The 22,659-nt window shown below is 40.7% G+C and overlaps 1 protein-coding gene across 1 annotated transcript in view; it reads left to right on the forward strand.

Annotated features, from left to right (window-relative positions):
* Positions 1 to 14,520: 14,520 nt before the first annotated feature.
* Grpr (gastrin releasing peptide receptor) overlaps positions 14,521 to 22,659 on the forward strand; it is a 46,907-nt gene continuing 38,768 nt past the window's right edge. The window contains 1 exon segment of the mRNA NM_012706.3: positions 14,521 to 15,412. Within this exon segment, the coding sequence (NP_036838.2) occupies positions 14,997 to 15,412 (416 nt within the window). The 5' untranslated portion in view covers positions 14,521 to 14,996.

A 22,659-nucleotide genomic window follows, 5' to 3' on the forward strand; every position in this document is an offset into this window, starting at 1 on the left:
TTGTGCTTCCCCGGAAAACAAAAAGAATACCTTGAGAGAGACCTTGCACCAGGAATAATACCTGTAAGAAGCAAAGGGGACGTGATTGTTGGGGGGAGGGCGGCAATGGGGGGAGGGTGGGGAGGGGAACACCCATAAAGAAGGGGATGGGGAGGGATTAGGGGGATGTTTGCCCGGAAACCGGGAAAGGGAATAACAGGCGAAATGTAAATAAGAAATACTCAAGTTAATAAAAAAAAATAAGTTAGTGCTGAAGACAGAAAAAAAATATCCTATAAGAAAAAAAAAAGGGAGAATGAAGCACAGTGAGCCATGGAGAGCCTGGAATGATAAAGCAGCTCAGGAAATGACTTCCCCATGCCAACGGGAGGTCTGGCCCAAGGTTATCAATTAGGAGAGGCCCACACTGAGAAGAAATGACCAGGTCTTGGTATGTCTTTCCATGCTGAGTCTTTGATAACTTCCTAGGAAAAGTAAAACCCCTTTAACTAGAAAGCAGGGGTATGTCTTGAAAGCACATAACAGTTGTAGAACCTCAGCTGGACAATATATTTTGTCTTGAAGTGCAATCTGAGTGACGCATCTTTGGTGGTGTCATGGTTCTTCTAATGAAATGCCTCTTAGGAGAGCACCCCAGAGCTGGCTAGTGATGGTGCATGCCTTTAATTCCAGCACTCAGGAGACAAAGACAGGTGGATCTCTGAGTTCGAGATCAGCCTGGTCTACAGAGCAAGTTCCAGGACAACCAGTGAAACTCTGTGTCGAAAAAAATGAAAGAAGAAAAAAAGCATCCTGGAATGGAAATGGAGGAAGAAATATAGCTAAGCTCACAAAAACCTTTCTTTTTTTTAAATTTACAATCAAAGTTCATTGATTGTGATGGTCTCTTGAACTCTCTAAGTCTCAGATTTCTCAGTTATGAAGGAGTTAGGGTCCATTTGAAATTTAAAAAGTCTGATTCCAGCTGCAAGGCATCCTATGGAACCAAAGTGACTATTAAGTACACAGTGTTGAGAAAGGACCCCTCAATCACCATTCGGGGGAAGTACAAACAACATTGTGGACATCGGTTTGGAGATTTCTCAAAAATTAAAAATGGGAATACCATATGACCCACCTTTCTCTCTCCTGGGTATATACTCTGAAAACTCTGTATCCTGCCACAGAGATATTTGTACTCCTGTGTTTATTGCTACTTCATTCGCTATAGCAAAGAATCAGAATTAACATGGATGTCCACCAACAGATGAATGGATAATGAGAATTTTATTTATTTATATATAGTGTATATATATATACATATATATGTGTGTGTGTACTTGATATTGATATAGTGATGAATAGCATTCCAGCATGTATATATGTATGCATATATGTAATGGAATCCTATTCATTGCTAAAGAAAAATTGAAATTACAAAATTTTCAGGAAAAATACACGAACTTGGAAACATTATACTTACAAATATTCTAGAATAGACCCAGAGCTTGGAGTGAGAATTTACGATGCTTTAATGTAGGAGCTTGACAACAGAATCTGAAGTCACCCTTGACTAAGTGGAGAGTTCAAAGTTAACTACCTGAGAACCTGTGGGAAGGAAGGAAGGAAGAAAGGAGGGAAGGAGGGAGGAAGGGAGGGAGGGAGGGAAGGGAAAGGACGGGAAAGGAAGGAAGGAAGGAAGGAAGGCAAGCAGAAGCTAAAGTAATGGAGCAGCAGTTAAGACTGCTGGCTGCTCTTACAGAGGACCCAAGTTTGGTTCTCAACATTCATATCAGGTGGCTAACATCCATCTGTAACTTCACCTCTCTCTCTTTCTCTCTCTCTCTCTCTCTCTCTCTCTCTCTCTCTCTCTCTCTCTCTCGCTCTCTCGCTCTCTCTGTCTTATATACATGCACACACACACATACACACACACACACACACACACACACACACACACACACACACACACCCCTTTTAAAAGAGGTGAGTGCATCCACTTTCAGCAAATTATCAGTTCCATCTATGAGGAAGCCCTGGCTTCTAGGAACGGGTAGAAGACATTTTTCTTCCAAAGTACAGTTTGTATTGTTTTCTGGATTGCCTAGTAACAAAAGCCTCTTCTTGTTCTTTTACTGACCTGATTATTTTCAGCTCAACAATTTTTTTCAATTGAAAACTTTTAAAAAAATTAATTGTGTTTTACTTCCCCAGTCATTTGAAGTCACTGAATCCCAAACAAAATACTAGGGAAGCACACAAACACTATCATCTGCTGTAACTTGCACAGTTCCTTTTGTTCTGTTAGCCTCGCATGCTTGTCAGACTAGTTTTCTTTGTTACAGATGAAAAGAGACCTCGTTTTTAAGTTGGCCTTACAGTCTGGGTTGGGGGGGGGTCCTCACTAATTCCTTCTCAAATCCACGGTTCCCATATTTTCAGACCTTGATTAAGAAAGCGGACATGCTTTAATAGTTGGTTCACTGGTACAAAACTCAAAGAAGACTCCTGTAGATCCTAGTAATGGAAAAAGGAGAGGCTAGGAAAGAGGAAAAGCATACAGTTTGGTTTAGAGGGCTTGGATGTACTAGGCAAGCATTGAGCTACATCTTCCGGCCAGAATGAGTGTAGCTGAATAGCTTGGTGAGCTGTCAGCCCACCACAGCAGACTGGCTGCTCCTTTTAGAAAGGTGCCTTCTCGCCATTGGCAAGCAGAAGCAGGACTTTGGTCAGGACAGGGAGTAAGGGTATAGTGGAGGAAAATGAACAGCCTGTATCAAGCTCTGTTCTAGTCTTAGAAGAAGCTTCTTTGCTGTGAGATGGGAATTAGGGGCATGGCTGTTGTTATGAGTCACTCAGAAACGTAGCAGCATTTCCATCAAAATATGGCATAATTCGCCGTGTGTTTCCGGGAGGATGTCTCACCTTCTTTATTGCAAAGGGAAGCACAACCGCGGTCCTGTCACCATTGGGAATCTGCGAGCTTCTGTGCCTTTCGACTCTTTATCTTAAATTACTTTGATATTAAAAAAAATGTGACTGTAGACATGAGATTGGAAATGAGCAGCATGTTTATTTCCCCAGAGGTTAAAAGTCCCACAAAGAGAGAAACTGAACAAAAATGTGGTTTTGTTGAAGAAGAAATCAGAGCTGCAGCTGCTGGATTCTCCATCTTATTTTTATTGACCTTGTTCTTCTTGGCTCTGCTTTCGGCTCCCTAATTCTTTGTTGTTGTTGTTGTTGTTGTTGTTGTTGTTGTTGTTGTTGTTGTTGTTGTTCTTATTCTTCTTGTTGTTGTTGTAGTTGTTGTATGTTATTTTGCTGTTTGTCATTGTTGTTTTTATTTATTCACTTTACATCCCACTCCCTGCTCCCACTCTCAGTCACCCCCTCCAAAAATCCTTCTCCCCACTTCTGGTTATCTCCCCACCCTTGCATTTAAAGTCTGGGTAAGGCACACCCTTTCCCACCGAGGCCAAACAAGGCAGCCCAGCTAGAAAAACAGTCAGAGAACCGTTTTGGGGCTAGCTCCCTCTCCAATTGTTCAGGTTCCCTAATTCTTTATCCATAGTTTCTACTAACTTGTGTCTCAGCATATATTTTCCCCTTTATTCTTTGTTGTTCATGCGACTTCACAGGAGAACTCTGAGTCCTGGCTATTTTCCTATTTCTACCTTTTGTAGCTTGAAAAGAAGTGTGAACTGATGGCTGAGCTCTCAATGTAAAGACCAGAGTTTCAGCCATGAACTGGGAATGCAGCCATATTGTTTCTCCTCCCCTTTCTCCCCTCCTGGAAGAGTAGTGCAGATAGCCTTGCACTGTTGGATGCTTTTAAAGACTCCAGAAGAGAACTGATGTTGGTTATTTCTAGTACTGTGTTCTCTGTCTGTCCTCTTTCCACAGATCTTGCACTAGCTGTTATCTAGCTAGTTAGCTTGGCTTGTATTGAACACAAACAGATTTGAAACATACTCATTTGGAACCATGCATGTTAGTGTAAGCTTTTTTGGGGGGATGAAGTAGGATTGACATGAGTTCAAGGCTAGCCTGGGCTACAAAGGTCATCCAAGTGATATATAGCAAGAACATGCCTCAGAAATAAAATATAATGTCTACAGAGTGAAATGGAAAAGTGAAATGGATTGAGTAGGAGGGCAGTAAAAATGAAAAAATTTCAATGGATCTATGAGGCATTTCCCCAGGCTGACAAGTCATCAGCCACTATGAAATCACATGTTGTCCATGCCACTTCATTCTCAAGGTTGACTGATGTGGAATACCTAGAGGGTGGACTGGTGGCTTACTCTTCAGGGGAGGTTCCATTCTTCCTACTCAGCAGAGATCTCCACATTGGGAGACGAGTTCTGTGAACAGTGCTATGAGCCATGTTCATAATGAATTGCATTTCTGACACAGGAAAAGCCTATTTAGAATGGAGCATTTCAAGCACATACAGAGACACATGCAGAGCACGAGCCTAGGTACAACTAGTCTTAAGGAACTGTGAAACTACTTCTGTTTTTGTCCCTGTGCATTTCTCCACTTCCCATATGATGTTGAAACAAGTCCAGATGATCACAGCATTTTGGCCATAGATATGCCAGCAAGTTTCTGTGGGCTGGCATGCCATTTATAAATGAAGTATCCTGGAATGCAGCCACACTCGGTCATTTCCCTATGATCTCTTGGCTCTTTCCCAGAGTCAGCTTAAGGCTTTACAGAATCCAAAATATTTATCACTTTGTCCCTTTAAGAAAAAAGTGTACTGAGGCTTGCTTTAAACAAAAAGAATTGAAAAATTATTAATTTATTAAACAATAAAAAGAATGGCTTTTAAAAAACAATCATGATTATTATCGTGTCTAGAAGGTGATAATACTTGACAACATAGTCACTTGAGATTGTTTATGAATTTATACATTTTCAGATTCTTTGTTATTTGTTTTTCCCTTTGAATCTTGCAAAGCGAGTGTCAGAAAGAAAACCGAATCATAATGTTCTTTAAACTCCCTTTGTATGCAAAAACATGGAAGCGTAGTGAGTTTCTAAAAGAATGACCCTTGACTGATCAATTGAAGAGAACAGGAAACTGTGCTCTGCTCAGAATTAAATGGATTTTATATATTACCCACTCCTAAAGGATCTTCAAGAAAGCAGAGGCGGGGGCGGGGGAGAAAGATTGTAAGAGCCAAAGATGATGACCAGCTTCAAGGAAACTTTTCTGGTCACAGCAGGGTAGTTGCACTTAGGAACTCATAGGGATTGTGACACCTTGACAGGATGTCCACAAGATATTCCAATGGAACAGAGGTGGGCATGAGATCCTATCACAAACTAAGGAACTATTGGCATCTGACAGCTACTAGGACAGAGAATCTGTTGTCTTAATAGCCTGACACCTAGTAGGTCAACCACATTCCAGGGCAGCCCCTCCCACCACACTCCCAAGAGTAGCTGAGCAACACAAATTGGACCCGATGTATTATTTTTTTTTAATAAAAGAAAACTTAAAGTTGGGTAGATAGGGTGGGTATAGGAGGTGAGATGAATATGATCAGAAATCCTGTATGCAATTCTCAAAGGCTTAATAAAATATTATTTTAAAATGACATAAGCAAAGGCAGGTGGTTCAAAGACCACTTGAATAAGATGCCTCTATTGCATATGATGGGGCATAGAGAATTGTGAATCCTGTAATATGTGACTGATAAATTCCCATGTGTTTCTTAGGTGCTCCGTGTCAAGAGTATTTGACTTGAAAAAGCTAGTATGGGAAATATATTTCAGACATGACTTGGAGTTAATTTAAGGCAAGCCTCCTTCAAGCAGTAAAAGTAGTAGCAGTTTTATATCGAGTGAGAGTTCCTATGGAACCACTTTGAGTTTGAAGTGCTATACTGGTATTTGGAGAAAAAAAAATCCATGGGTAAGCCGTTTCTAGCATCTTCCTTCAAGAAGAACATGGTGTGTTATTTTACAGGCTAGATTGGGGCAGGGTGTGAAATGCAAGATTCGGACTGTTTTCAATTCCATGAGCACCTAGTGTCTGTAGGCACAGCCTGATTCCTTAAAACCTGCTACAAACAAAATAAAAAATAGATTTTTTTTCTTAGAAGAAACACATTGGAATTTATAACTGGGAAATTATAGTCTATATTTGAGAAGAGAATCCAAAAGAGCACATAAAAGTAGGAGATACAGTATGTTCAATAATACTTTAAAAACTCTAAGGATGATACATTCATTTGTTATTTATTTACTTATTTATTATTTTATGACAAAATCTTCTTATGTAGCCCAGGATAGCCTAAAGTTACTGATCTTCCTGCCTCATCCTTACAAACTCAAAGATTAAGAGCTTGTAACACCCAGTTTTGTTACCATTCATTGGTGCAACCAGAAAAGGCCAAAGGGAAGCATAGATCCCTAGAACTGGAGTTACTGATTGTTATGAGCCATCTGATGTGAGCTGTGGGAATTGAATTCTAGTTCTCTTCAAGAGTATTACACATACCTAACCACTGAGTCATCTCTTCGGCCCCTGATTGCCACCTTTATATAACCTGAAACCCATAAACAATTGAAGTTCATTACTGAAGCAAATTCCAGATTCTTTAAAGGGCATGCTTGTTTATACTGACTAATGAGATAATTTTTTAAAAGGACATTTAAAATGTTTTCCACAGAAATCAATTAACTCCTTAGGAGCAGGGCCCACTGCTTGATCATTTTTGTGTTTCCAGGACCTAGAACTAGATCTGGCAAGGAATATGACATTTCTTATATGTAACACTGAATGGCTATATAATGTTAACACCATTCCTTATCTATCATCTATCTCTATCCATCTCTGTCTCTATCTCTATCTGTCATCTATATCTATATAATTAAAATTGTGTTTCTAGTAATTAAGAGCAACTGATTACACTAAATCTTCACAATGGAGAATCCTAGCAGGCACCACTTTAACCAAGTGATCAAGTTTAGTATTGCCCCTGAGGAATGACTTGAGCATCAAATACCCTGTTGTGGACTTAATAATGTCTCCCAACAGTATCCAAAACCTGGCCCTATATACAGTGTGACTATATTCCTTTACATGACAAATGAACTCTGTAGACAAAGAGTTTTTATCAAGCATTAATTATGATTTTTAAGATGTAGATTATACTGGATTATCTCAGTAGAGCCAATGTCCCACAAGAATCCTTATAAGTTGGAGGCAGGCATGAAGACTTGCTCATAAAGAAGAAAAGGCAATGTGATGATAGAAACAGAGACTGGAGTAGTATGGCTGTAAGCCAAGGGAATAGTAGGCCCAGTCCTCCCAAGAGCCTTCAGAAGGTACCTGCCTGAACAACAATTTGAATTTGTCTTAACGGCTCCTTTCAGAATTTTGGGACACGGATGTGAGAGTGAACAAACCTTTCTTCTTCTTTTATACCATCAGTGATGCTCCTTGGTAATAGAAGAAATTACCACAAGTCGCTGATAAGATTTTGATGTTCTTTCTCTCCATTCATTCATCTCCTAAGTCTAATAATGAAGGATAAGGAAAACCAAAATTGAAGGGTATTCTACAAAGTACCTGAACTATACGCCTTTAAATAGTGTTAAGATCAAATTAGGTCTAGTAGCACAGGTCTGGAATGCTAGAGACTCAGAAGGATGGGGGCAGGAGGATAACACATTTGAGGACTGTATGAGCTACAGAGTGAATTCACGGCCAACATGTTAAACTAGTTTACAGGAAAAACTGGGCTCAATATTTAATAATGAACACACACACACACACACACACACACACACACACACACACACACACACATACAGCAGTGGCCTAAAGGATCATAATGATTATGTACCACAGAACATCTTGGATTGGACCCTGAAATTGAAGATGACAGTAAAAGGACCAGAAGTCTGATTAAAGTCTATAGTTTGTGCAACAGGATTGTACCAATGAGAACCTCTGAGTTTTGTAAAATGTTAACACTATGGTGAGTTGGGTGATGGATACATTTGCAGTCTTTCCCCTGTCTTTGAAATCTAAAGTTATTCCAGACAGCTATTATGGATAGGCAGAAGTAACCCAATGATGCCTTTCAGGGAATTTAGCATTTTCGGGGCAAGGGAAGACTGGGAAGAAATGGCTGATCTTAGAACGGTACCTCTCTTGCATGCTGTAACTGTTGCTGGATGGGACTGATGCCTCATGTTGTCCTGGGGCAAAGGCAAGGGGGAAATGTCCCAGTGTTTCCCAGATGGAAAAGCACAGCACAGGGCACTTCAGAAACAAATAATGTTCATTGAATTGATTTGACTTGCCCAAGCTCACTGAGCAGATATAGAGATGACATATAAATTGTCTAATTTCCAGATATATGGCGGCTGAGCAGTTTAGTTCAGCTCATTTATACTATTTTCAAAATACATATATCTTATCCAGATAAGAAACCTTGATGTTCTTGAATGACAAATGGTTTACAGGCTGCATCACTTCTTCAGACCTGACCAGATTTTCATGTCAATGAACACCCTGTTTAAACACTCAAGATTCAACTTAGGCTTACAGCACTTGCCTCTTGTGGTCCTTTTGTTTCTTTTTCCTTTTTCAATGGTTTGTGTTTTTTCCTTTTGTCCATCCATTGTCCTGACTAAGTGTGTTCTATTGGTGTGTAACAAATTATCATCAACCAGTGGTTTAACAATAACGAACATTTATTAACTCACAGTCTCTGGTGGTCAGGAATTGGTTGGTTGTGTGGTCCTGAGTCAGTGGCTATCATGAAGCTGCAGTCACCTATCAGCCAAAGCTTTGGCTCTAGATCAATGTTTCTCAACCTGTAGGTTATGACTCCTTTGGGGGTTGAAGGAATTTTTACGGGGGTCATCTAAGAACATCTGCCTACAAGGTATTTGCATTATGACTCATAACAGTAGTAAAATAACATTTATGAGATAGCAATGAATATAACTTTTTGGTTGGGGGTCACCACAAAATGAGGACTGGTGTTAAAGGGTTGTCCCAGAAATAGGAGAGTTGAGAAGCAATGCTCTAGAGAGTCCCACTCCTAAAATGTCACACAGCTATATAAGTTCTACAAGTAGTCTTATCCATAAGGCCATTTGAATGTTGTATTAGTTACTTTGTTAGCATGTGACAAAATGTTTGAGAGGAGCAACTTGAAGGAAGAGAGGAGTTTTTGGGCTTATGGTTTAGAGGGTATCTTCCATCATGATGGGGGGGATGCTTAGTCTGAGGTTGTATGACCTTGAGGTTGCTTGCTACATCTTGGCAGATTGTAGTTAGAGGCAGGATATCCTTCAAGGTCAGACTACATCATTCAGCAAGGGCCCATGTCCCAAAGCATCCATAACTGCTACCCCAAAGCACCACCGTCTCTGACCAAGCATTCAAATATATGGAACTATGAGAGGACAGTTCACATTCGAACCATAGCAAGTGTCCTCATAACATGGTGACTGGTTTCCCCCAGAGCAAATGATCCCAAAGAAGTTGCTATGATGGTTTGTTCACCATCTAGTCTTGGGAGTTGTACACTGCCTGCTTCATCCTTTTACTTGTTAGAATCAAGACACTGAGTAGAGCGCATATCCACCAGAAAGAAAATTAACCCTGGTTTCCTAAGTAGACACATTCCATGTTGCTTGTCTCGTTGCTATGAGCTGACAAAAATGGCGTAAGAAAGGAAACATTTATTTTGGCTCACGGTTCCTAGGAACAGTCCAGCATGGAGGAGAAGTTACAGTTTGAGGAGCTTGAGGTGGCTGAGCATCACAGTCAGGAAAAGAGAGCCGTGAATTCTTGTGATTACCTTGCCTTCTCTATATTCATTACAGGACCACCACCCATAGACTAGGACTGCCCACACTTAGGATGGGCCTTCCCATCTCAATGAACCTAGTCATGAAAATCCCTCCTAGCTATGCTCAGGGATTTGTTCCCAAGGTGGCACTAAGCCCACCAAGTGGACAATCAAGGTCATCCACCACACATATCAAGAACAGATGGACTTAAAAGCCACAACATTGGACATTCCTTTAACTTTGAGGTGGGTTAACAATGTGGTCTTCCTCTTCAGGCTTTCTCTGACCATCAGCATCTGTTTCTACATCTCTGTAGGGCTCAAACTGACACTTGACTCTTTGAGAACACTTCATCTTTTCCAGAAGTTTCCTGCCCATGAAAAGTCAAGAGTATTGAGAGCAGAAAAGGGAACTTGAAACAATCCCAGCGTTGTAGGATCTGGATAGAATCATCTGCCTTGTCTGTTCCTGCTGCAGTACTAAAATTTGACATCTCTGAATCTTTTCAAATGAGAGTTGCTGCAGCCCTCTACTCAGCTCCTCCCTTCTGTCGCCACAGCTCTCACATCTCCAGTGCCCACTGACCCTCAGCACATTACCTTGTCATCAAAGATGAATGTCACTCTACTATTGACTCTTTTGTCCTATGTTTGGACTATTTGACGTTCAGCATCTGGTTCTCAGTTCTCTTCATTACACATCTCTCTGTCTTCATCTCTAATTTCCAGTGATTCCTTTGTTCCTATAGTGAATTCAGTTTGTACCAGACCAGGCTCAAAATTTCCCTCTGGAGTGACTTCCATCTTGTCCTTGTTTTTTAGTCTCAGAGTGATATCCCTAAAGGCAAAGAAAACAATCACCATCCTATGGGTGAACCGGCACATACCATGATTCTCAAAACTCAGAAGGCAGAGGCCGGTGGGTCTCTGTGATTAGAGTCTTAACCCTAGTGTAGTGATGTAGCCTAAGACACCGGAACAACTCTTAGCCATTATCAGTGATATGAAGAAGCCCCAGTGCAGTGTTTTACTTTTTTGTCTATTTGTTTTGTAGTCTGCAACTCTTGGATCTCCTGCTTCAGACTCCTATGTATTAGAACCACAGTCTCACATTACTACGCTGAGCTGCAGGCCTGCAGTGGTTCTTAATCAAATTTGAGGTGGTCCACTGGCTGGTTTCATGCTGAGCCTGAACCTCTAGTTGCCCCTACCCCCATGAGCCTAGTTTCCTGTTCCTATTCTGTTTTTTTTAAACCATTGTTCCTAGGATGCCTACATCACGTAATCATAGACCTTAACCTGCATATGAGTTTCCTGGACATCTTGTTACAGTGAGGGTTATTTCTTTTAAATGCAACTTATTAGAACTAGAGTAGTGCCTAGGATCCTGAATTTCTGAAATTGTACTTATTTATTTTTGTATGTGTGTGAGCATGCAAGGGCATGTACATGCCACATAACATGGAGGTCAGAGGACAATTCCCTGGAGTCAGTTCTCTCCTGCCACCTTGTGGGGTTCACAGATGGAGTAAGCAAATGCCTCTACAGGATGAGCAACACCACTAGCCCGTGACTCTATATTTCTAGTAAACCCTGAGGTCATGCTGCTGGCTTAAGGATTTACTTTTGGGTAGCAAGAACACATAGCAGCAATCTAGATTTTTATATAAGTTCCCTTCCTTCCTCCCTCACGAGAAGGGACAGAATATGGACTGTCACGTTGACATGATCCCTATAGTCTATGCCATTAGTTCCCAGTATAACAATGTACTAGAACCCGCTAGGGACCTAAGGAAAAAGAATCATTATTGGGTTCTTTTATGAAGATTTAAAGTTAGTAATAGAGGATAAGACCTCAGAAGTTGTGCTTTTATGAAGCGCCCCTGACAATCTTGCTTATTTAAAAACATATTTTTGTCAATTATGTGTACGTGTGCATCTCTGTGGGGATACATGCTTGTCAGTGCATATACTTGCAGAGGTCAGGGACTTTGGATGCCTCCTAGGGCTGTAGTTTGTGAGACGTGGGTGCTGGGAACTAAAACCAGGTCCTCTTTTTTTTTTTTTTTTTTTTTTTTTTTTTTTTTGGAGCTGGGGACCGAACCCAGGGCCTTGCGCTGCGCTTACTAGGCAAGCGCTCTACCATTGAGCTAAATCCCCAACCCCAAACCAGGTCCTCTTGAAGAGTAGTATACACTCATAACCTCTGAACCATCTTTCTAGGACTGTCTTTTCTTTTTTAAAGATTTGTATCTTATAGGGCAATGCCAACCTAAAATCTTAAATAAAAAGTCTTCCATGATGGATCTAATGTCATTTATTTTACTTTGCGCTCTCTCTCTCTCTCTCTCTCTCTCTCTCTCTCTCTCTCTCTCTCTCCCTTTCCCTCTCTCCTTCTTCCCATCCCTTTTGCTATCTCTCTTTGTTCTGGACACAGTCACTATAGCTAATTCATCATATATATATATATATATATTCCTTACCAAGAATTTTAATGTAGCAAATAGTAGATGTCGAGCCTCAATATACATTCACTCTTAAACTACCATTAGAACATTTCTATATGGCTGTGGAAGGCACAATGCTAACGGCAGCTTTGAGAAATCAACACCTGTCCACATTTGCTTGGGAAGAAACACTAGTAGCCTAATTGGACTTAAGAAGTGAGACTGACTCAGCACAAGGACAGACAGATGAGAAGAAATAATGCCCAAAAGTACTCTTTGTGTACTCAGACTCTACAGGAAGAACTTCATAGCAATAGCAAGGGATTCAGCACTGTCTCATCCAACTGACTCTGGCTGTGTTTCATCTTGTACTTTCCTTGCCCTGTTTCTGCTAATTTGAGTGACCTTTATAAAGGGGCTTATAGTGGTTCTCTTGCTCAATACTACCCTGCTTTCTTTGTGCCATGAAGCGCATGCTGTTTTTCCTCTGTTCCAAAGCCCTGGCACACACTTAGGAAATCTTCAATGTCAGTGTCACATTTTCTGAAAAAAAGAAAAAGGTTACTCCATGATAGAAAGGGAATGGGTCTAACAAGTGACCACCCCATCAGCGGCACTCTCTAGATTCTCACATGTGTAGTGCGTGGCAACTGTATATTTCTCTTAAGTAAACAGAGGAGTTGATGACTCACTGGTGTGTGTATGGAACTCCTGTCTATTGATTTGAGATCAATCAGTCTTCTGAGCTGTTCCAAAGCAAATCTTTTCCCTTCAATCCCCAAATGGTAATCATGGTAATAGTGATAAGTAGCTAAAATTAATCAAATGGAATTAATACTATACCATCTTACCAGGGATTGTTTTTTATTGAACTTCATAAATTATCCCTGCTCTCCAAATAAAGAACTTGAACCTGAAGATGTGCAACTTGCCCAAGCAATGTGCCAAGCTAATAAATGGGAGGGTTTGTCAGGACTGAAGCTCATGTCCTGCATCAATAAGTTGTACTTCTAGCAACTGATTGACACCATTAGACTCATGTTTATTGACTCAGTCCTGGCAGGGCTGAACTCCACTAAGAAACTCTTTTACCTGCAAGCACATAACATTAGTCTTCTGACTGCAGCCTCAAAGGAACCTTTCATATTACTAAAAGGGTACTGCAGCCACCGGGGCATCAAATGCTGCAAATGTCCATGGTAACACATTTGGAAGTTTTCTTGGTGGGCCTTGACTCAGTACCAATCACACATTTCTTTATTTCTTATGGGTCCTGAAGCATGAGCCTTTCCCTAGCACTGTCTGCTATTAACTAGCTTTCTGACACATATTAAAAGGGCTGGGTCAATAGACATCATGAAGGTATGATGGATTTATTAGTGCTAGCTAAAGGTTAAGCCTCATTCTGATAGCATTTTAAATAGTCTTTCTCAGCACTCCTTTGATTATAACTCAATTCTTTTACCAGTACCCCCAACTACTGTCTCCCGTTTCCTGTTTCTTAGGAGAATCTACAACTGTTGTACACTGCAGAGGAAATTGAAAGCTTGCTAAAAATAAATGCAAAAGCTACACTAAAAATCCAGCTCATATAATTTTTAGATCAGAAGAATATAATGTACTATTTTTTGGTCTGGAAAAGATCATTGATCTATCTGTACTGAGCATGCAGCTGGCTCCGTGGTTAAGAAACGCGGTTAAGACAGAGGCTTGGGAAGTTTTTCAGAAAGAGCACATGTGCACCACGCTTCTGGTTTTCCTGAAGTCTGTTGCTGTAGGTTTAAGGTGTGAGACCGGTGCATGCAACTCTCCATAGCAGTCCCTATTCCAGGGGAACTAATTGGGACAACTCACACAAACCCAGATGTGCCGTTTTAATATATTACTAAAGATTAGAACCAGGAGAGTCATGAGTCACATCTGAGCTCATGGAGATAGTATCAGAGATATCCCCAGACTTTGCAGCGAACAGTATTTATTAAATGCCGACTATAGGTGCTGCCAGCTTGAATGAAAAGGCAATGATATCTGCTAAGCCACTTAGGAGTGGCGATCTGCTCCCTGATTCCCATTTGGAGAAAGCAGGCAGCTGGGCAGTGATTGAAGCGTCCAGCAGGGGGCCGGCATTCGCTGTATATTCCTGGCTCCCTCTTCAGAGCGGCAGCGCAGGAGAGCTGCCGTTTGCTGGGGAAGCCAGTGACGTCCAAGGCATCCTGCCTATAGGATTGGAGGCTTTCTTGGTGCAGTTTTTTTCTACCCACTTTAAACGTTCAGGTTCTACAAATCAGGGAAGACGGGGAAATGCTGTGTGAGAATAGCAATCCAAAAGTTCTTAGTAAACTGCAGCCAGAGAGACTCAGTCTAGGGTGGAGGTATGAAGAGCTGAGACAGAGTGGACTTAATTCTAAGCTTTTCTTCAGGCTGAGTTTCTGTTGCTTGTTCACTCAGTGAATTTACAGATGTATTGCCTGCTGGTGGTGTGAAGGCTGGGACAGAACTAACATCAACATACTGAGCTAGAGTTTGGAATACGTGTGTGTGTGTGTGTGTGTGTGTGTGTGTGTGTGTGTGTGTGAGAGAGAGAGAGAGAGAGAGAGAGAGAGAGAGAGAGAGAGAGAGAGAATTCAGACTGTTTTAAAGGAAGACCAAAAGCCTCGTACAGATCCTACCTTCATCACCTAACTGAAAAGAAGTTACAAAGTAGCATCCTGAAGGCACATTTGAAGAGAGAAGTCTTGAGATGGATCCAAATAATTGTTCCCACCTGAACTTGGAAGTGGATCCTTTCCTGTCCTGCAACAACACCTTCAATCAAACTCTGAATCCCCCCAAGATGGACAACTGGTTTCACCCGGGAATCATCTATGTCATTCCTGCAGTTTATGGGCTTATCATCGTGATAGGCCTCATTGGCAACATCACCCTGATCAAGATCTTCTGTACGGTCAAGTCCATGCGAAACGTGCCAAACCTGTTCATCTCTAGCCTGGCATTGGGAGACCTACTGCTGCTGGTTACATGCGCCCCTGTGGATGCCAGCAAGTACCTGGCTGACAGGTGGCTATTTGGCAGGATTGGCTGTAAACTGATCCCCTTTATACAACTTACTTCAGTGGGGGTGTCTGTCTTCACACTTACGGCACTGTCAGCTGACAGGTGAGTACTCATTGGAAGTTATACCTTCTCTTGGGGTGATGGACCACTCAGTGAATAACACGGGAGCGCTGTCTGCCTGAAAGGAAGTTTTACTCAAACTCACATTCCCTTCCAGGCACGGTTTTGTTCTGGAAATTACTTCTGGAGTTTGGCATATTAGTTTAAGAAAAGAAAAATGAGTGAATGGTGGAGACCCGAGGAGACAAATGAGAATTAAATCTCTAAGCCTGAGACTGAGGGGCATTTTTCTGAAGAAAAATCTTTGCGTCTCCCCATCTTCTCTGAAAAATTAATTGAACAGTGAGAAGGACAATCCTACCCCATAGTTTTAACCTCAGGCTAATGTTTCTTAGAAGCAATTCAGAATCTTTCAAAAAAACAGAGAAGTTCCTACTGACCCTTTGTATAATTTCCTTTGAGAAAGAACAACAACAAAAAATAGTTGGGTGTGTGACTGATCAGAACAGTTGTGTGCTGATTTTTCTAAGTCTACCTTCAGTGACTTTAAACATCATTGCTCCCTTTGGCCCAACTAATCAAGTTCAAGGTTGACTTATAATTTTAATAGCTTTATTAATGTCCTTCTATGTACAATGTCTTTGTAGCTCGGTGAGGCTGAGTTTCCCCTGTTATTCTGAAAAATGCACATCTGGAAGACACATGTGTGATATAATATATATATGATTTATATTGATACAATAATTAAAATCTGCATTTATCAAATATCAATAATGTTAAAAAAGAATACTCATGCTCAAACAAGCAAGTAAAGATATATTTGACAGATATTCACACACGTTGCTGATTGTATCTTATGTTCTGAAGACTGAACACAGAAATGATTAGACTATCAGATACAACATATGATAAATGGCTAATTTAAGAAAAATGGGTCTAGTGGACCAGAGATTACAAATTGTTGTCTTAAGTCAACTGTATGGTATATGTTAAAGGTATAGAAGACCAGAGTATATACTGGAGAAACTATAGCTGCAATTCTTTACAGTTTAGAATCTGAAGAAAATGGCCTATATTTTACTACTTGTGGTGCTTGAGTCTCTTGCTATAAAAGAACAAACTGTCCTCAGGTGAGCTGGCCTTCATAAGTAATGGACAAATAAAGATAGTGTTATCAGCATTTGCGGCCATGTGTTTGTTCTAAGCTACTTAAAGTACACTGCTCAGTACAGATGATATTCTCAGAGACTGAAAAGCAATGGTCCAGAAATGAGGGTATTGTGTGCACCAGACCTGGTTTCTCCACACACCCTCATCTTGCTTGCATCCTGCCTATTGGCCTTCCAGGTACTAATGACCACAGACACTTTCTGTGTTCGTTCAGGGCCAGCAAACTTCAGAGCTGGCAGAAGCTCTATGGCTGGTTCCCACTGGTGGAGGGCACGTCAGGCTGAGCATAATTTTCTTGATAGAAGAAGAGATTTGGGTTTCCGGGCTGGTGAATGCAGTGGTCCAGATGGTGTTTACTGTCTCCTCAGGGAGGCGAACAGAGTGGAAAGGGAGGGCATGGAATGGAAAACTGCAGCTGCAGGGACCCTCTTCCTGGAGTTCCAGACCAGACTGAGCTCGCCATCAGCAGTCAGGGACAGCTCTGTGCAAAGCTGAGTTGAATGCTACCGCAGCTGCAGTGTGTCCTCACTAACTTTTTGTAATTGGCCTTGCCTTGTAAAGGCTGATGGATCACTGGAATGACAGGTGGTACATCACACTAACTTCAACAAGAATAGATGCCCAGCCAGTTCGATAACACAAAACTAGACTTTTCTACTTATCTTATATTTGAAAGCCACAAGATTCTTACAAAGGTTTTATAGGCTTAGCCATGTAAATGTGAAACCTAAACTTTTCAACCATGTGTTATCTATGTACATAGTAAAAAGTGCAAGTTCACAGCTCGTCATTTTACATGATATCTGTGTAACTGTGCAACTATAATATTGTGGATATTGAGTCCCAATATGTTGCCCATTTCTACTTAATATTCCTAAAGAAAGGCAACTGTTACTGTGATTTCATATACCCAACATTACTTATGGCAATTCTTGAACGTATCCATGAGACCATACAGCAAAGACAACTTTGTGTTTGCCTTCTTTTTTTTTTTTTTTTTTTTTGTTCTTTTTTTCGGAGCTGGGGACCGAACCCAGGGCCTTGCGCTTCCTAGGTAAGCGCTCTACCACTGAGCTAAATCCCCAGCCCCTGTGTTTGCCTTCTTATGCTTGGCCTATTTTATGGTTTTAATCCATGTCGGCATGTTTAGCAGTGGTTTTTCGATTGTGTGCAGAGTCCCTTTGGAGGAAAAGACTTCCTGTTATCCTGACAAATAATGATGTATTTCTGATTTGGGGCAGATAACCTTTTTCTGGATTTTGTTGTTTGTTTGTTTGTTTAGAATTTCATACAATATATTTTGATGCTATTCTTTACTTATCCCCAACTCGTCCCATAGCCTATCTCATCCCTACCCAGCATGTTCTTCTCTTTTTAAATAGTGAACAAACAAGCAAAAGCACACGCACAGACACAAAACCAAACTAACATGGAGGCCATTTTGTATTGGACAACTGTTCCTGAGCATTAGTCTTACCCTGTATCTCCAGTGTCACTTCACTGAAGAAAACTGTTTTTCCCTCTCTCAGCAGCTATCAAGTACAGATAGCTTCTTGGTTAGGGCGGAAACTTTGCATCCTTTGGCTGACATAAGAATTTATTTCTTTTAGGTGTACGTTCAATTCTGAAATGCTTAAGTTACTAGTGCATACATTTAGTACATATTGTCAGTTTCCAACTGAGCCTCTATATTTGGTAACTTGGGAAAAAGGTGAACAAGACTGTCCAATGGGGATAACCATTAGAACTAAAAGGGGGCTTTGAAACAGAAGCCTAGGCCCTACCCTAAGCTACTTTAATAAGGTTTCCAACATGTGACTGGGGCTCATAACAGTAATCATACATGCCCACCCATTGTAGGTTTTTTTTAAACAAAGCCAGTATTTATCTTAGTCACCCTTCTGCAGCCCCCTGTATGAGCAAGGTCGAGTCTTTGTCACTAAGAACATTTTTCTAGAAAACTTTATACCACTGTCACCTTCCCAAAAAGGGGATTTCAAGGATTTTAAATGGAACCATGGGATTACCACGGTTTATGAATTTCAGGTTCACATTCAAGTACCTTTGATTTTAGTCCCTGTCTTCTCTCTCCATTTGCAGTCTCTGTTCTCATACACACACTGCTGTCTTCATACATGCTATTACATGGCCTCATTCAAAATACAGTCTGATTCCATTTCCCTTCTCGTGACAAGGAGCTCCAGACTCAAAATATGGCCATTTTAAAAGACTTTGGCTAAGTGACCCAAGGCAGATCAGTTTGGAAGGGGTTCTTCCGTGGTCAAGTTAACTGCTCTTAGGCTACCATGTCTAGCTTTCTGGATTCTGAAGAGATTGATCTCTTTCTCACAAAAGACGCAATTTAGTTCCTTATAGAGCATCCTCCCATAAAATTCCTCAGTTAGAGGAGGTTGGGTAGGTTGCCAGATCCTAAGTTCTAACTAGTTTGGTTTTTCAAAGGCATGTGCTACCACTCTGGGAGGAAATTCACCTTGTGTCTGTCCACAGCCACAGGGACCCAGAAGTGCTGCCAGTAGCTCCTGGGAAGGAACAGAGGCCAGGTGTTATGGAAGTGGGCTTTCCCGGGCTCTCAACTGGAATGCAGTGGCAGAGGAGAAGAGGGAAACAAAGAACTTCCATGTCTCTCACACATTATTTTTTCAAGTGTCAGACTTTCATGTGATTAATTAAGTATCATTCTGGCAACTTAATATGCACGAAGGGGAGAAAAGCACAAGCTTCATCATGAAACAGGCAGTGTCTCACGAAGGGCTCCCTGGTGAGGGTTTTTGAACTGTGCCTGTCAATAACATTCTTTAAAAATAGACTAAATTTGCATCCTTGCGCTTATAAATCTTCCTAGTGTGTATGGTTGCATAAATTCTCCTTTAATTAAAACACGTGCTTTTAGAATAAAACGGAAGTTTTCCCCCTTTTCACCTCCAAGTAAAAGCAAAGGGGGACATCCCAGAGGTTTCTTTTGTACAGTAGTCACTTCCTCTAAGAGACCTTCTTCGGCCACTCAGGCTAACAGAATGGGCAATGGGATCCTACTGACCATTTCTTTCCTTTTTAGGCTTATTGGAATGTACGTTGTATATAGTAAGTTCTTGGGGGGAGGGAACACATCTATGGACTTAGATACTCCTACCACTACCACATCACCTTCACCAACATAGCCCAAATACATGTCATGTCTATCATCCCCCCAAATTATTTCTGATCCCTTTTTAGTGCACCCCTACCTCCACCTCAGCTTCCGGAGAGCTTGCTCTTTTCCAGGATGCCCCATGAATATGTAGCATGCAACCTGGTTCTTTTTAGCACACTGTACTGCATGTCACACTTATGTAACTCACTCCTATTTTGCTATGTAGTAGTCACAGCATTGGTGTGTCAAGGCTTGTTTATCTGTCCTCCAGTTCACAATCAGTAGAACCATTTTCCACTTGGGATGAGGATGAATAGATCTGGCATCATTTCTCATTTATAATTTTAATATGGATATATGTCTTCAGTCCTCGTGGGTACCCATAATCTATGTTTATTTTCTCAAGAGTTTCCTTGTTCATTTGTTTTGTTATGTCATACTGTATATTTATAAGACACACAGGAGTCTAGGAGCTTGGGGAGATAACTCAGTTGGCAAAGTGTTTGTCATACTAATCTGAGGGCCTGAGTTAGACCCCCAGAACATGCCTGTAATTCCAGCACAGAGAAATAGAGATAGACGTTATCGGGGGCTTGCTAGCTAGCCATTCAACCTCAATTGTCAACTTCTGAGTTCAGTGAGAGACCGCGTTACAAAATATAAGATAGAGAGCCATCAATGTCAACTGCTGGCCTCTGCTCATGTGAGAATGCACACCTACAAAGTAGGAATCTATCTCATTCATTAATATACTCTCTGATACTAGACCAGTATGTAGCCTGTACTGAGTGCTCAAGATATCCTTTGCTGAACAGATGAAATAAATATGCATGAAAGAAAGAAAAAAGGAGTGAATGCATTCAGATGGCTCATACCGGATGAACCTAGAATACTTGATTATGATCTACAAATCATGTTCATTTCCTTAGATGATTCACAGAGCAGCACTAGCAGAACAATGGTTCCAGCCGTAGATGACAAGAGCTAGATTCTGTGGAAACCCACGAGTGCTTTTAAAAAGAAAAACCAAACAAAAGTTTCAACAGAAGGCAGATAAACAAATATTTAAAATCACTTAAAACTTATACAGTGCAGTTGGTAATCAAATGAGTTACAAATTAAATAGATTTAATAAGTTCCATAGTCATCATATGATTTAGGAAAGTACCATAATACCTGCAAACTAGCTTCCTCACTCTCCTTTACCATGCTTGTTTTCTTAAATGTTTTGGCCCCATCCTCATCTGTCTCCTCTTAAAAGATCCATCATTCAGACATCCTTATTTCCTTTCCTTTGTTTTTTTTTTAAAGTTCTGGATACTGCACTGAATGTCTTAATGCATATGTGCTAAACATACACTCTACAGCTGACCCACACTCCCAGACTGATAAGACATTGCTATAAGAAATTAAAATTAGTCTTCCCCAGAATAGTTCCCTGGTAACGTATCCATTCCCAAGTGGACAGCATTAAACATGTACAAGAGCAACACATGGATTCCACAGGCTGTACTTATATGAGCATATGCACAGTGTGTGTAAATTATATCTCTAGAAGAAGAGGTCATGGATCTGAAAAGAATTGGGGGAAAAGTTGAAGGAGTTGGAGGGGGAGATGAAGGGATGGAAATGATATAAATACAGTACTCATGTGTGAAATTCTCAAAAAAAAAAAAAAGGAGAACCCTCATGGCTACCATTTCCTTGAAAAACGAAAAAAAAAGGCATTAAAATGAGGAAATTTTTTTTTAAAAAATCAGAAGGATGCAGCTGAGTTTTATCATGGTTAATTAATCCAGCACTTTACCTGAGGTTAGAAAAGCTTTCGTCAGGCCCAGAAGGGGATAGGAACTCCACAGAAAGACCAAGAGAGTTAACTAACCTGGACCATTGGGGGCTCTTAGAGATCGATCCACCAACAAAAGAAGATACATAGACTAGATCTAGGCCTCCTACACATATATAGCAGATGTGTAGATCTGTCTTCATGTGGATCCTGAACAACTGGAGTGGGGCTATCCTTAAACTGTAGCCTGTTTGTGGATTCTGTTTCCCAACTGGGCTGCCTTGTCTGGCCTCAATGGGAAAGGACATGCCTAACCCTGAAGAGACTTGATGAGCTCAGAGACACCCAGAGGGAGCCTCCACCCTTTCAGAGGAGAAAGGGATGGGGAGAAGACGGAGGGATTTGTGAATGGGGAGCCAGGAGTTGGGGGGACAGCAATTAGGATGTAAAATTAATAAAAATGCTAAAAAAATTTCCATCCAATTTCACAGCTCATATTGAGCCTGTCATATAAGACATTTAGAACTATAAAGTTTTAGAAAACTATTGGCTTTATCTTGCTTGTCTCTTGTTACAATACAATAGTACTGAATAAATTTAAAAAGATGATAATGTATTTAGCTCATTATTCTGGAAGATGTGGCATCCAAAAAACACCAGTAGGTGGTGAGGGTCCCACTGCTGCACAGTGACATGGAGTAAAGGAAATAAAATGTGTGAAAGACACCCAGCAATTTACTGAGGAGAAGGGGAACCAGACAAGGTCATGGAGCAGGGGAGAGGAGGGGAGAGGAGAAAGACAAACTATCACACTTTGTCTCATGTTTAAAAGATAGATAGATAGATAGATAGATAGATAGATAGATAGATAGATAGGTGATAGATAGATAGATAGATAGATACATAGATGATAGATACATAGATACATAAATACATAGATGTTAAAAAGATACATGATGTTAAAATGATGATAGATATACACACATTCACACACACATACATACATACATACATACATACATACATACATACATACATACATACTCATAACAGAAAATTATTCTTCACTTCCCAAAGTTCCTTCTTATCCCTTTATAGTGTTATGGATCTTCAACCTCCACCTCACTTCCTAGAAACCTTGATCTTTTCTAGGGTGTCCCATGAATGATAATATACAGCATG

This window comes from Rattus norvegicus, chromosome X, assembly GCF_021556685.1.
Source record: "Rattus norvegicus strain SHRSP/BbbUtx chromosome X, alternate assembly SHRSP_T2T, whole genome shotgun sequence".
Lineage (NCBI taxonomy): Eukaryota > Metazoa > Chordata > Mammalia > Rodentia > Muridae > Rattus > Rattus norvegicus.